Below are 15,217 nucleotides of genomic sequence, written 5' to 3' on the forward strand. Positions count from 1 at the left end.
TGGTTTGGGCTGGTTCACATTAGAGGTGAGGCCAAATGTGTCTGAACCAGCAGCGAAAGCAAGAGGGTACTGCTGGGAGGCGCTGTTGTTTCACTGAGCCTCTTGGGCTTGCTGATCAGAAGGTCGGAGGTTCGAATCCCCGTGACAGGGTGAGCTCCCGTTGCTCGGTCCCAGCTCCTGCCAACCTAGCAGTTCAAAAGCACGTCAAAGTGCAAGTAGATAAATAGGTACCACTGCGGCAGGAAGGTTAACGGCGTTTCCATGCGCTCTGACTTCCATCACGCCAGAAGCAGTTTAGTCATGCTGGCCACATGACCTGGAAAGCTGTGTGTGGACAAATGCTGGCTCCCTTGGCCTGAAAGTGAGATGAGCGCCACAACCCCATAGTCATCTTTGACTGGACTTTGCCGTCCAGGGGTCCTTTACCTTTTACTGCTGGATACAGAGTGTTGATATGAGCCAGGGACAGTCAATGTGATGCTCTCCAGATGTTGGCCTACAACCTCTGTCAGCCCCAGGCAACCCCTGATATAAGGTATATATGGAAGTTAGGGATACCCTGCAAATTTACGGTATGCCCTCTGAATTTTTTCCTGGGTTTTGGAACTCCAGTTAACCTGGCCTGTTTTCAACGACACTGATATGGTAGCAATCCACCATTTTTCAAGGGGTGTTATCTAAAGGTGCTAGATGAATTCATTCGTTGCAGACCCTACACATGAGTTCACTACCTTGCTGAAGCTAAGCAGGTCTGTGTGTTGTCAGTGCCAGGATGGGAGACGACATGTACGTCACCTTTGTTTCCTTGGCAGGAAACAAGACAGGCTATAAACTACTCCCCATCCATTCTAACATTCTGTTTCAAACAGTAGTCGGCCACATGAAAGGCAGCGTGCAGGAATGTAAAGTGTGTCAGACTAGGACAGTGGCGACCTCATTTCAAATCCCTCTTTGGTCATGAAGATCACTGTGTGGCATAGCTTAGCCGCCTCTTTACAGCTTTGTTGTGAACCAGGAGAATAAAATATACAGCCCTCAGCTCCTTAACCAATGCTCAGGATAAAAAAATATATATTTAAAAACAATAAACACCTGGGAAGTTTACAAGCTGGATAGGGTATTAGCACACACACACACACCCTGTTCATTTCCACATTGGAATAAAGAAAGGGGAAAGGCTGTATATGATATAATCTCTTAGACTCTTAAGATAATAAGAAAATTGAGTTTATGTTCCTCATTATTAAAATGGGCAAATATTTTCTAGAAGTTCTTCTGTGTGCTCAGTTTTTTGATCATATAATGCATATCTTATGCGGCTTAGCAAACTTTCCTGAGGTATCTGCTCTGCACATATTTCTCTCCCCCCCCCCCAAAAAAAAATATGTAATACCATTATTTTCTGGATTGCACTGGTCTATAGTTGCAGGGTATCATATATAGATGGCATTAAGCAGTGGTGAGAGACTTGTAAATGCAGACAGCAACTGAGCATTGTGGTTGTTTTGGTTCTGCCACCGGACTCTCTAGGCCCCGCAAGTCCTCCTCTTGACTCTTGAGCTGCCAGGTCCCCCAAACTATGTGGACCCGTTGGGGAAACAGGAGCACGATTAGAGGAAGAAATGGGGCCAAAGGGAACCTACTTGCTGGTTTGTTGGCTTAACTCTTAAGAAAAACCAGGAGCCAACTCTAAAAAGTAGGAATCGGTGTCTATGGCAACAAGACTTTTTAAATTATTGACTGTAGCATTTTGGGGGGTGAGAGGAGATATATTTTATACTCCTTTCCAGGCAGCAAAATGCACAGGTTCTCTTTGATTTGGCTGATAATATGCATAGGACTTCAGTACATCAATTTACATCTATATTGTACTTTCTGAAATGTCATCTTGAAATGCAACCTATACTGTCTCAGCTAAGCCTACATACTTACAGCAAACTAATTCTCCAAGTGATGGTACTTAATGTCGCCACAATGACACCATTCTCATGCAGGCAGGAGGAATGAGCAGGCTTAGGGAAGGCCAAGGTTTGCAGAAGTACAAAAACAAACCCCCAGCTCAATGAGAGCTGAGCATGAACAGTGGATACAGAACACTGGCTGACTGTTGGGCGCATAAAGCTGGAAGGAAGGGGAGTGGAAAAGAACATGGGTACAACATTGTTTTCGCAAGTCTCACTTACTCTTCTTAATGCTCTCCATTAGTTCTTTGTCTGGGATAGCTCAGTTGGTAGAGCATGAGAGTCTTAATCTTAGGGTTGTGGGTTCTAATTCCACGTTGGGCAAAATATTCCTACATTGCAGGGGGTTGGACTAGATGACCCTCGTGGTCCCTAACAGCTGCACAATTCTATGATACTCCCTTTGCAAATTTCCTCCCAAGTAACGTATGAAATTGTTGAACCATAGGAATAATCTGGGAGCTCCACTTGATGCCTTACACTCATGAACTCATTCTTATCCCTTTTCCCAGCCCTGCACCTACTTTCTGCTAACTCCTCTTCTATATTTCTCCACATTTTAAAAACGTGTCATAGGATAGTACATTACAAATCCTGCTGATAAGAATAGCTCCTAGTAATCCATGCGAACACCAAGCGTGCTCTTTGGGCTAAACAAAATTACAGAGAAGTAGCGATAATCATCCCATTTTCCTCTTGATGGTTATAATTGGTTTATTACAGTGCTGTGCTGAAACCTTTCCTCCCATTTCTCAGAACATTTATGCCCCTACAAAAGAGAGTTCTGGTTTTCGTGCCTCACGCACATGTTGCTGTAGAGTTTTTCAGAATATTGGTGGATGTGGAGTTAACTGGCCTTAATCTTCCTTGGTTGGCTGACATTCATGCATGTTTTCATTTCCATTAAACATTTCTCCTGTGTCTCCTGAACAGAAAAAAAACCCTGTTACCTCATGGTACTTTTCCACGGGTTTTCACTGGAGCACAGCAAATCAAGGAGCATAGTGACTGGAAACTTGAGAACAGTGTCCTCACTGATTTTGTTCTTAAGAGAGGTCCTCCACCCCCTTTTAAAAAAATATTTCTGCACTGTTACTTTTGGAAAGAAGTAAATTTCATATTAAATTTATTATATGCTTCATGGGCATTTGTTATGATGCACGCTTTAAAGTTTATTGAAAGAAAAATATCCCCAAACCTGCTGAATTAAAGAAACAAGAAAGCAGGGCCCTGCTATAAAATATTGCCATCTATCCCCGACATGCAGATGCTTACCTGAACCTGAGGGGACTGAAGAAAAGTTAGCATCAAAGGCAGGAGTCCCTGCTCTAATTTGGGTCTGACTTCCTGTGGGGAAAAGCTTCCTTTTTTAGCTTTTGAACATTTTAAAAGGGCAACCGGTTGGTTTTCAAGTCAATGGAGCATGAGGCTTCTGTGTGCAATTGAGTGCTTGATTTGACCTGGAAGGGTGTCCAGGGGGACAATTTAGCTAGCCTGAAATATAACAATGCAGGGCTGCTAAAACCTTTCTGCAGTCTCTCTCTCTCTTGCTCTCTCTCAACAACCCTTCAACCAACAACACCTCAGAGTTATCCTCAGCCTAACCTGCAACGAGGAGATAAAAGCAACGGATAATAATGCACAGTTCTTGTAAGCTGCTCTCTCAGCTTTGGCGCAACCTGCAGTGGGGGTCCAGTACCTCAAAGCAACACTGTGAGGTTTTTGTAGGCCGGGGTGGGTAGAAGCTAGATTGGGATTTATCAGTAGATAGATTGGTAGATTGCTGGATGATTTGCGAGAGATCACCCCAAGTTTCCAACTCCCAATGGCAGACTGAGGCAGCCATCTTGGGCAGCCGAATCCCAAAGGGCAGCAATGGGTTCCGGCGAGATCTTGCCACCCCGGCCACTTCTCCTGGCTTCTCCTATGGCCTGCTACTACTGCTGCTGCCAGAGAAGCAAGGGGAAGCGGACCTCTTGCGATCCCTTGCCTTAACCCAGAACCTGCAGCCATGCAACCCCGGTAAGCCTCAGGCAGCAAAACAGGACAGGCCATCCCTGCCCAATGGTTGGATGATGATGTTGTTTAGTCGTGTCTGACTCTTTGTGACCCCCTGGACCAGAGCACGCCAGGCATTCCTGTCTTCCACTGCCTCCCGCAGTTTGGTCAAACTCATGCTGGTCACTTTGAGAACACTGTCCCACCATCTCGTCCTCTGTCGTCCCCTTCTCCTTGTGCCCTCCATCTTTCCCAACATCAGGGTCTTTTCCAGGGAGTCTTCTCTTCACATGAGGTGGCCAAAGTCTTGGAGTCTCAGCTTCACGATCTGTCCTTCCAGTGAGCACTCAGGGCTGATTTCCTTCAGAATGGAAAAGTCTGATCTTCTTGCAGTCCATGGGACTCTCAAGAGTCTCCTCCAGCACCAGAATTCAAAAGCATCCATTCTTCGGCAATCAGCCTTCTTTATGGTCCAGCTCTCACTTCCATACATCACTACTGGGAAAACCATAGCTTGAACTATACAGACCTTTGTTGGTAGTCAACCTTTTTATACCTACCACCCACTAATGCAACTTTCTTGATGGTAAATTTCCTTACCGCCCACCTGAAATCCTGAAACACCCACTAGTGGGCTGTAGGGACCAGGTTGACAACCCCTGACTTATAGCATTCTCCCATGCAGTGATTACTATTTTTGTGCTATGTTATTCTTTCTAAGCCTTGCTGAAATGCACACTTTGTGGCAAACTTCCTCTCATTATCAATATATTCTTGTTACAGCTGTGTGCCTCTTAGCAGCTCCTTGTGCTTGTAGCCATTGTTACAGTTGGATTCTTGGGGTGTAAAGACACTTAATTTGATTATACTAAGATGCAGGATCCTTCCAGCGCTCAACTAGCATCCACATTGTAGGATCACAATGTAGACAAACTAAATCAGCAATATGAAAGATAACCTATGTCAGTGGGTAAATTACCACAGCTTCACCATATAAAACATACACAATAATACATATATTCCAGTCGTGGGACCCAGATGCGCTGCCAGATATTGGGCGATGAAAGTGGTTTCCCTGCACAGAGCTCACAAAATTGAGAAGATCCATAAATGAGAAGTTCCATTTGGAGGGGGCGCCATATTTATTTTGCCCTCACACGAAATAAGTCTGCCCCTGCCAGGGGGAGAGTATAACAGGGCCGTCTACAACCAGCTAGGAGAACGTTTCTGATGACTAAATGCTGATGTTTTTATTTAGCCAGTTTGGAAGAATTTGTAACTTGAGAGGCAGGATATGAATATTTGAAAAAGAATAGTGATGATGAAGCATGAGACTTCTCTGTAGCTGATTGCACAAAATAATGCTGGTTGGGGTAATAATAATAATAATAATAATAATAATAATAATAATAATAATTTATTTATTTATACCCCGCCCATCTGGCTGAGTTTCCCCAGCCACTCTGGGGCAAATCTTTTTTCTTAGTCATTTAGTATTATTCATTCATTTCATGGCTGTTCTTCGTACTTTTTCCACTTTTGAGGCCCATGCTTATCAATTCCAAACATGTTGATAAGCCTGTCAATACCAATGGCTCTTAATCAGCTGTGTTGTCTAAAATTCTTCATTTCTGTGAGAAAATATAACTTGGGAGAAGTGGTGGTCCAAAATGAAACGCCATCCATGGCAAATACTCACAGGTGCAGAGGTCATATATTCTCACAGGAAGGCAAAAGAAAATTGAAAAAAAGTTTTCCTTTCTCTTTGTATGTGTAATATAGAGTTTTCTTTTTTTATATACCCATGCCAGAAAGCAAAAGAAATTACCTAAGTGCCAGTTCACATGTAATTTAAGTAATACTGATTTTCAGTCATAAATGTAATTACCCATTTATCTTGCATTTCAGTACTTTAGTTTGACGTTGTTGGTGAACATCTCAAAAACAAATCCCTCAGGTCCTCAGTGTGTGTTAAAATGTAAAATTGCCAGATGTCATAGGTATACAGAAGCAATGGCTACTTTAATGCATTTCTCTTCATGTGCGCATGCAAAATCAATTATTGAAGCTGAAAAATGGGGTTTCCTTCTCATGTATATTGCCATTTGATTGCTTAGGTTCGTAAAGAATATGGGAAATGCCTGCGTACGCATTGCTGTAGCGGGAAAAGTACAGAGAGCTCCATTGGCTCAGGAAAAACATCTGGGTCACGGACACCAGGACGATATTCCACAGGCTCACAGGTAAGTAGTTTCCTTTGGCTTGAAGGGGGGGTCTGAAGAGTTTGTTGTCATGCCAATATAGTTTAGTGCTGAGGCATAATCAGTATACCTCCATCCAGTATCTGAGAACCTAGCTCTGCTTATGGTTGTGACACCGCCAGGTTGTGGTCGCACTTTTATTTCTAGAGGGAGATTATTTTAGTTGAATGTGATATTCTCCACTGAAGATGGCATCCCTACCACCCATAATGTGTGGAATTATTTCCCCAAGCCATGTCATCATCACATCAAATCTTCTCATCACCACCTTCCTACACAATTGACTGTCACTTTCAGGTGAGTTGAAAAATATGACCTGATGATGATGATGGGATGATCTAGAGAACTGTTTCTATAAAACATTTTGGCACTGTTTTCACACCCTCCAAGTGTCCCTATTTTCCAGGGACGTCCCTGATTTTAGAGAAACTGTCCCGATTTCTGATTTGATCCTGGAATTTCCTACTTTTCCTTAGGATGTCCCTATTTTCATTGGATAAATGTTGGAGGGTATGGAGTTATCCCCCTCCCCCAGCCGTCTGAAAGCAATCTTATATAGGGAAGGGTTTTTAAAACATTTAATGTTTTATTATGTTATTATATATGTTGGAAGCTGCCCAGAGTGACTGGGGCAACCCAGTAAGATGTGTGGGGCATAAATAGTAAAATTATCATTATGGAATGGGATGTCCCTATATTCATTGGAGAAAAGTTGGAGGCTATGTGTTTTGGAAATCGAATCTGCTTTATCCATGTATATCTGTCAAAGTCCTCAGGTCAGGCCAGGGTTGAGAGCATTGTTGTGAAGCAATATATGCATTTGATGAAATACATAGTTTATTAATCCTCCTTTCCTGGGGCCCAGCCCCCACTCCTGTTATAAGTGCTCCAACAAATCCTAACTCTAACTGACCCTCTGTGTTTATCATGAGCAGATCTTATTTTCTGGTACTTGAGCCTGGGAAATCTATGTCCACATGTTATATGCAACCTGAAATTTCGTTAGCATTTTCTGCCCCACTCTTTTTTAAAAGTAAAATATATTGAGTGAGGATGGGCAGGCGCATCTCTCTTTTTTAGCGCATATTTAAGTCAATCCATGCACATTCACTCTAATGTACAGCATGCCAAATCACATACTTCATTCATTTTTTAATGCTTGGGAACATAGAGGACCATTAGGTTTTTCTAGTATCTTTAAACACCCACTTTACTTTTAACTGAGTGTAGGTCAGGCTATGAATACATCAAACAATGGGTAGAAAAGAGCCTTCAGAAATGTTTGGACCATAGTAGAGAAATTCAGGCTGTGATCTTTTATTTATTTATAAAATTTACCCTGAACCATGGCTACTTTGAAGAGCATTATTCTACTCAGCCCTATTCAAGGATGGGCACTGCTCAAACACATTGTAAATTTCAGAAGCATTTAAAGAAGATGAACTTTTGATTGGTGGAGATTACTTGGGAGGAACTGGATCATAGGTGAGAGGGGCGAGAAGGAGTTTACTAAGGATAAAGAAGACTTGCAGACCTTTTACACACCTACAAATTGAAGGGTGTGTGGCAGGGATTACATACATCGAATTTGGTTTCACATATTGTTCTTTTTCTAATGGATCTCTCTTAAGAGCAGACTCCCTATTGATTGAAAGCTCTTGTTAAATGGAATTTGCCAAGCTACCATAGGCTTCCGAAAGATCTCAGTCCAATGTGCTGGTCTAGATATCGTTTCAGATTCATGGCCCAGTATGCAGTTCTCCTATTTGGTATTTTAATTCAGACCTATGAACCCATCAGAGCACTGTGCAACTCCACCATGGTAGACTGGCAGAATATTTAGTTCTTAAGGCTGAACATGCTCATTAGTCTGCAGTGCCATGAAGTTGGTGCTTCAGGGGCTGGCAACTAGTGAATCTATCCAACTGAGAAAGATTTCCTTCCGCTACGTATCTGATTACAGTAAGACGTTAGAGAGAAGACATAAATCTTCCAGATCCTATAGGGTCCATAGAGTCTTTGAAGGTAAACAGGGGTCTCTTGAAGCCTTAGAAACTGGAAGAAATTTGAACCAAAAGTGTTGTGAGTTTGGGAATAAGAACTCAAAATTATTGGCCTCAATTCGGTCTATGAAATGGGAAAGGATTTAGGACCTGAGGTGTCAGGGATTGGCAGGATAGTATGGGGTAGGGGCTGATTAGTATGGGGTAGAGGCAGGAGACCAGGGGAGTGACTCAGGAGAGTGGATCAGCGATGGATGGGGTTTGGTGCTACCTAGAATCATAGAATCATAGAGTTGGAAGAGACCACAAGGGCCATCGAGTCCAACCCCCTGCCAAGGCAGGAGCCAGGACAGGAGGAGGAGGAAGAGTCAGGGCAGTCTGAGAAGGAGGAAGGCACGCAAGATGTGGTGGAAGAAGCATATATGAGGGAAGAATGGGAGTCAGATCACTTGAGTCAAATGTGGCATGACACTGGTATTACTGTACACCAGTTTGAATGGTCCACATTCAGGGTAGCGGTAATGCTCTGTTGATGGAAATGTAAAAAATCTTCTGGGAACAGGTAGTTGTAGAGATTAATGCCATCACAGGGCACGGTGTGGTTTTGGGTTACTAAGTTAGGTTTATTATCTCTATTTGAGGGAGCAAGTGCTGAGTTTTTGGAAAACTTTTAATAGTTTCATTGGTAGCAGCATGCCTGGTTATTTCATTGGGCTGGAAAGATGCTTCATCAATCACTTTAGAGAACTGGTAGGAAAAAAACCCTTTCTTTATTGCAATTTCTGAGAAAATCATTAATTATTTGTGCACCTTAAGAGGACAAGCAGAACCAATGTGCAATGTGGAATTTTAGGTTGCCCATGAATGATCAACCTTTCTCGTCTCTTATACCCCATAATGTGAATGTGGAGAAATTTGCAACAACTTGTAGATTTGCATATATTTGTACATTTCATTCAATGTTATTCTTACTTTACCCCCTGATCGTATAGTTTCCTTATTTGAATTCAGGCAGTATGTATTTGTCTTTGGTCCGTGTAATATAAAATCTAACTTACAAAACTATTTTTAAGTGTTTATAAAATTTATTTTTAAAAATACTACTTAAATATTGCTAACATATGGAAGGCATATAGGTGGTGTGCAGCAAATACGAAATCACGATAAACGTAAGTAAAATATAAAAACAGACAATGTCATAAGGAACTGGCCAGTCTTCGGGATGTGGAGATGGTAGCAATATACAGAAACGCCCCTATTTTGATCTCTGAAATGTTGGAGAGTCTGCCATTTTCCTCTTCCTATTGGTGGATTTAAATCCTATTTTCAGGCGCTGCAGTGGATTTTTGCCCTCAGGCGGCTTTTGCACCTATATTTAATCAGTCGGCCTGGTGCTTGAACTGAAACCTGTCCACCTCCATCTAATGTTTTTGCAACACTCTGGGGGTTACATACCCTTCTTTGAAAACTCTGACCTCAGCTTGTTTACTCTGAGTTACTGAGAACAGACTCCATTATCTGCTTCTAGTGCCAGGTTTAGCTTTTTATGCAGTAATGCACAGAAACAGATTTATGAAGGGCAGTTCATATAAAACACTGCAGCTTACAACTTAATCAATAGAAAGGAAACACAAATTCAGTCTGTGCTGCTAATAGATGTAATTATATCTGACACCTCACCAATTTAGCTTTGAACTAAAACACACAGGGAGTAACCATTAAATTCTTAGTAAGGCTGTTGTGATCTGCATCTGTGTAATGGAGGCAACATGCTTAATTCATACCCAAATATGTCAGCTGAGAGATGTTTCTTCTGGTGTCTGGAGTGGCTGTCACAGCAGAATCACTTATCCCAAGCTCAAAACCTCAGAACAAATTCAAAGAAGCTGGGCCCAAAAGACAGTTCTAAAATGCCTTAGATAAACCAAAACAGCTGTGGCGAGTCGCTTCTACAAGGGAACAAACGCACAAGCCATCAAAACATTCAAATGGCATCAAATGTTTTTGAGAAGAAGGTTTTTCAAGGCACTTAAAAGATAGTAATGAAGGTCCATCATGGCAAAGATGATCCAGAAGGAAGTTCCACAATAATCGCCCTTTCGAAGGGCGTATGGGGCATATAAAGGTAAAGGGTAAAGGGACCCCTGACCATTAGGTCCAGTCGTGACCGACTCTGGGGTTGCGGCACTCATCTCACTTTACTGGCCGAGGGAGCCAGCATACAGCTTCCGGGTCATGTGGCCAGCATGACTAAGCCGCTTCTGGCGAACCAGAGCAGTGCAAGGAAACGCCGTTTACCTTCCCGCCAGAGTGATACCTATTTATCTACTTGTACTTTGGCGTGCTTTTGAACTGCTAGGTTGGCAGGAGCTGGGACCGAGCAACGGGAGCTCACCCCGTCACGGGTTTCAAACTGCCGACCTTCTGATCGGCAAGCCCTAGGCTCTGTGGTTTAACCCACAGTGCCACCCACGTCCCGTGTGGGGCATATAGGGAAGATCTTAAGAGGAAACAGTTGTGGATCTTGGGGTCTCAAATTTCAGCAGCACCCCGTGCATTGCCAAACTTTGGCACCACCCTGGCCTCTGACTTTCCATTCTACCTAATAGTTGCAGTGCCCTCAAGGCTCCGCGCCCAGTTGGACTGGTCACACTCCCCAAAATCTGCCTCTGCAGGGAAGGGGGGTCCTTCAGTCAGGTTGTTGGTATCTTGGAATTGTGCGTTGTGAGCTGGCTTAGATAAATTTTAAATAGAAAAGTGAAATATAATTTTAATTGATACTTTATTAGATCAATTTTTATTTATAAGGATATAAGTAATAAAAGAAAAGGGTGGGGAAGTGTGAGAAATAAAGGTGCAAAAATAATACAGTAGGTAAAATCAGTACCTTTCCCTTCATTCTTCTATAGAAATAAATGGTGTTATGCTCCTAAAGCAAATGTAGTTATTCATAACGTACTGCATTCTTTATAAACACATTCCAGATTTCACTAGATTCGTCCAAACAAAGTCTACAAGCAATCTGTTCATAAGTTGCAAGTGTTGTCTTTTCATTGACCCATTGATTAAAGCAGGGGTCAGCAAACTTTTTCAGCAGAGGGCTGGTCCATTGTCCCTCAAACCTTGTGGGGGGCCGGACTAGAAAAGAAAAAGAAAAGAACCAATTCCTATGCCCCACAAATAACCCAGAAATGCATTTTAAATAAAAGGACACATTCTACTCATGTAAAAACACGCTGATTCCTGGACCGTCCCCAGGCCGGATTTAGAAGGCGATTGGGCCGGATCCGGCCCCCAAGCCTTAGTTTGCCTACCCCTGGTCATGAATATAGAAGCATTAGACACTTAGGAATTTTAGCTGCATGTTGAGGGGGGAAAGGAAGGTGTGGTCTTGCTGCTGGGTTTGGATTCCAAGCTAGACCCAAAGTCTGTTAGCAATTCCTGGATCTTGCCAGAAAGGAACCAGCCCATATGTAGCATTCTGAACTTGCACCTTTTGTATGCAAAATTTTAAATAAAATAACATTGTTCAAATCATACAATTATCATATTTAAGAAGCTGTGAAGTTACTCCAAAAAACTTATGTTTGTAGATATGTGAGATGTATTCTGTCAATAATAAAAATAGCCCAATTATGAACAAGTATGTTACAGAATTGCCTCTCTCTTTTATCCTCTTATTAAAAAAGTTTAGAAGAGATGGCATGCGATTTATTTTCCCACTCAGCAAATGTGGGAATATCTGTGACTGTCCGAAATTTTGCACAGGCATTTCAGGCTGAAGGAATCATATACAGTGGAATCTCAGTATAATCTAATATAATATGGAATCTAATATAATCCTTTCCCAAAGACCGAAACATTTAACAACCGAGGCGCAATGGGCAGTCAGAAAATTCAATTGAGAAAATTGAAGAGCTGTTTGACTTCTGAGGCGCGTTCAAAAACGGAAGCAATTACTTCTGGGTTTTTGGCGTTCGAAAACCGAAACATTCGGTTAATAATAAACAGAGTATGTGCTTAGTGAAAGTAAAAATATTAAGAAGTCCAAAGAAAGATGTAACGTGCTCAGTCGTCTTTGCAGTTACCACATTAATCTTCTGCTGGCATTTTTAGATACAGAGCATCGCATGCCACAAAATTATCTTATTCCTTTTTACATTTCCAGAATGAGGTTTTATGTTCCTGTAATCTTATATATTTTATGGCTACATTATGTAGTTTATTACTCTACCTTCTAGCCATGCACTTAAAAAACAATTCTCTCATAGTCTAGAACATAACAAGGTTTTTTCACAGTAATTCTAAAACTATTCCCAAATATCAAAATGAGTAATTTCATAAAATGCTGCCTTGCAGACAATCATAACTCTTTACCTTTGATCCATTTCTTCATGAAAACTCCATAAAATCTGATATATTCTAGGAACAATTTTTTTATCTAAATTGTTAATCCTGATCAGTTAATTTGTGAATCCGACTTTAGTGACGGGTTGACGTATGGTGATGGCTGCTCATTCATCATAGTGGTGTTATCGTTATATAATCAGATTTTCATGGCCCTGGTTTTGATATACCAAAAAAGATAGCACATATTTTTCATATTATAAAGGAACCCAGTTCTCTGCTGAGTTTAAAATATTAAAGCTGCTGTTAATGATTTAACTTGACTACTTCTCTTTCCAAATTTATCCTAGATTCTAAGCAATTTTTATACTCATGAGGTGCATTTCTCCCTGTCAATAGCAAGAGGTCTGCTTTGCACCATCCGTGAGTTCTTTGTCTTAAACATGAGGTTGCAAAGAAGCTCCTTCTTCATGAGTCCACTTCACATAGCTGTTCAAATGTATAATGTGTCCCACCTAGAGAAAAAACAGGTTTTTTTTCTGTTTTCCCCCAATGCCGTTCCCCCATCCCCGTAAAACTTGAGGAGAAAGTGTGTGGAATATTCAAACTATGTCAAACTTTTCTTTTTTCCCCATTTTTTCCGGGGGTTTTCCAGGCTTTCCCATCTCTAGTCCCACCAAACACCCGGGGCTTATATGCCTTTGCTTAACTTGGCTCAGTTTTCTTTTAGCCATTACTCTCTTTTTTTAAGGGAGGAGTTCCCATGAAATTTCACACGGCACCTCCATATTCAGAGGCATGTATTTCTGAGTGCTTGAGTCAGACAAGAAGTTTCAATGTATTGAATCTTACAGTTGAGTCACTGTTCTCCAGTTGCATGACAGGAACACTGGCTATACTCCTGTATGTAGGGGAACGGTACATTTCAGGCATCTTGGCTACCCTTAGAAGCAAATGCAGTTGTACCTTGGTTTTTGAACAGCTTCATTCCTGGATGTTTTGGCTCCCAAATTATCGAAACCCAGAAGTGACTGTTCTGGTTTGTGAACTCTTTTTGGAAGCCGAACATCTGACAGGGCTTCTGCAGCTTCCGATTGGCTGCAGGAGCTTCCTGCAGCCAATCAGAAGCCATGCTTCGGTTGTGCCCAGAACTCACAAACTTTGGTTTCCGAATGTTTTGGAAGTCGGACTCACAGAACTTTCTGGGCACATCCCTTTCAGCTTTTGATCCAGTCCCATTATCAGTGATTTGCGCTTTAGTAAATAGACTGCATCTAAAGGCTTTTAAAATAGAAGATCTATTGTTGCAGGCCTCTTTGTGAGCTTCTAGTTGGAATCAGGATTCTGGACAAAGCAGATTCATGTTCTGCTATATGCACGGGGTGACTGACTACTACACGCAGTTCTCACTATCTGAACACAACGCATTCTCAGAAAATCGTCTCTTAGGCAAGAGTTTGCATAAAGAGTCAACCATTTCCATTGTTTCCTATGGGGAAAATTCTAATGTGTTCCCAAGCACCTAATTTTGACCACAAAATGATGGGGAAACCCTCTGAAACCTTGCAAGAAGCAAACAAAGAAGGGGGAAATGCTCTTACTTGTCTGATCTCTCCCCTCCCTCCCTCCCACCATGGTTTGTGGCGAAACAGATGCTGCAAACCAGCAAAAAACAGAAAGAAAGGCCTGTTTAAGACTGCTTATTTGTTTGTGGTATTGCTATTTGGATATCTGACTCTGTGATGTGTATAGCAAGGTTTGGGTACTAATTCCTCATGTTTGGATAAGTGAATTTTCATACAAGAAGTGTCTAGATAGCGGGACCTGCATGTAAATACAGGTGAATGGGAGTTGTACTCAAAACCACCTGGGGAGCGGCAGGTTGGCAAAGGCTCCGCTTGAGATTCACTTTCTGCCCCTTCCTTTTGCCCTTCTCCAGAGTCGCATTCGCAGGATGTGGAATGACACTGTCCGAAAGCAGTCGGAGTCATCCTTCATCACTGGTGATATAAACAGTTCAGCGTCACTTAACAGAGGTAATTATGGACTTATCAGATATGTATGACCTTTGTAATTACTAAGGAATCTAAACGGCAATGCTTTGTCGACCTTGAAATGTGCTGCACCTCGTTCCTTTGGATTAAATTATGTCCATGGAGAATTTTAAAAAGTGCTTTATGCACTGTTTTTCATTAAGCGAAAATGATTTTTAAAAATGCTTATTCATTTTTAGCATGTGTTTTCACAAATATTGCTGCGGTTGCAGCAGGGATTTTGGGGGAAGGCAGGGAGTGAGGCAGAATATTTCCATAGTCGACTTCTGGTGCCAAGAAATGGAGGTTGTCAAGCTTCATTGATAGCAATGAAATGGGCAATTATGGAGTGATATAGTCTGCTAAGTGCTGTTATCCCAGGTAAAAAGCAATTTGGAAGGCTTTGTAAAGGTGAAAACCATCTGCAGAATGTGTGCTCAGACCATCATCCTCTGTGTCCAAAATGGATGCCTCTCAGCTCTCCAGAGGACTGTGGGAAATTCTCTGCTTAGAATGTGTTGAGGAGAACCAGGCTCAAAATTGAGTTCAGAAATCTAGGGAAACAAGTTGATCTATTCAGGCCCAATACACATCCTACCACATCCCTGATGATC

General features: G+C 41.9%; 1 protein-coding gene across 11 annotated transcripts in view; it reads left to right on the forward strand.

Annotated features, from left to right (window-relative positions):
• The window catches only part of ADGRL3 (adhesion G protein-coupled receptor L3), a 555,597-nt gene that overhangs the window by 470,725 nt on the left and 69,655 nt on the right, over window positions 1-15,217 (forward strand). For all 11 annotated transcript variants that reach the window (XM_081844774.1, XM_081844780.1, XM_081844782.1 and 8 more), the window contains 2 exons: window positions 6,077-6,202; window positions 14,510-14,606. In XM_081844774.1, the coding sequence (XP_081700900.1) occupies window positions 6,077-6,202; window positions 14,510-14,606 (223 nt within the window). The remainder of the gene's footprint in view (window positions 1-6,076; window positions 6,203-14,509; window positions 14,607-15,217) is intronic.

This window comes from Podarcis erhardii (assembly GCF_964252035.2).
Source record: "Podarcis erhardii genome assembly, chromosome: 17".
Taxonomy (NCBI): Eukaryota; Metazoa; Chordata; class Lepidosauria; order Squamata; family Lacertidae; genus Podarcis; species Podarcis erhardii.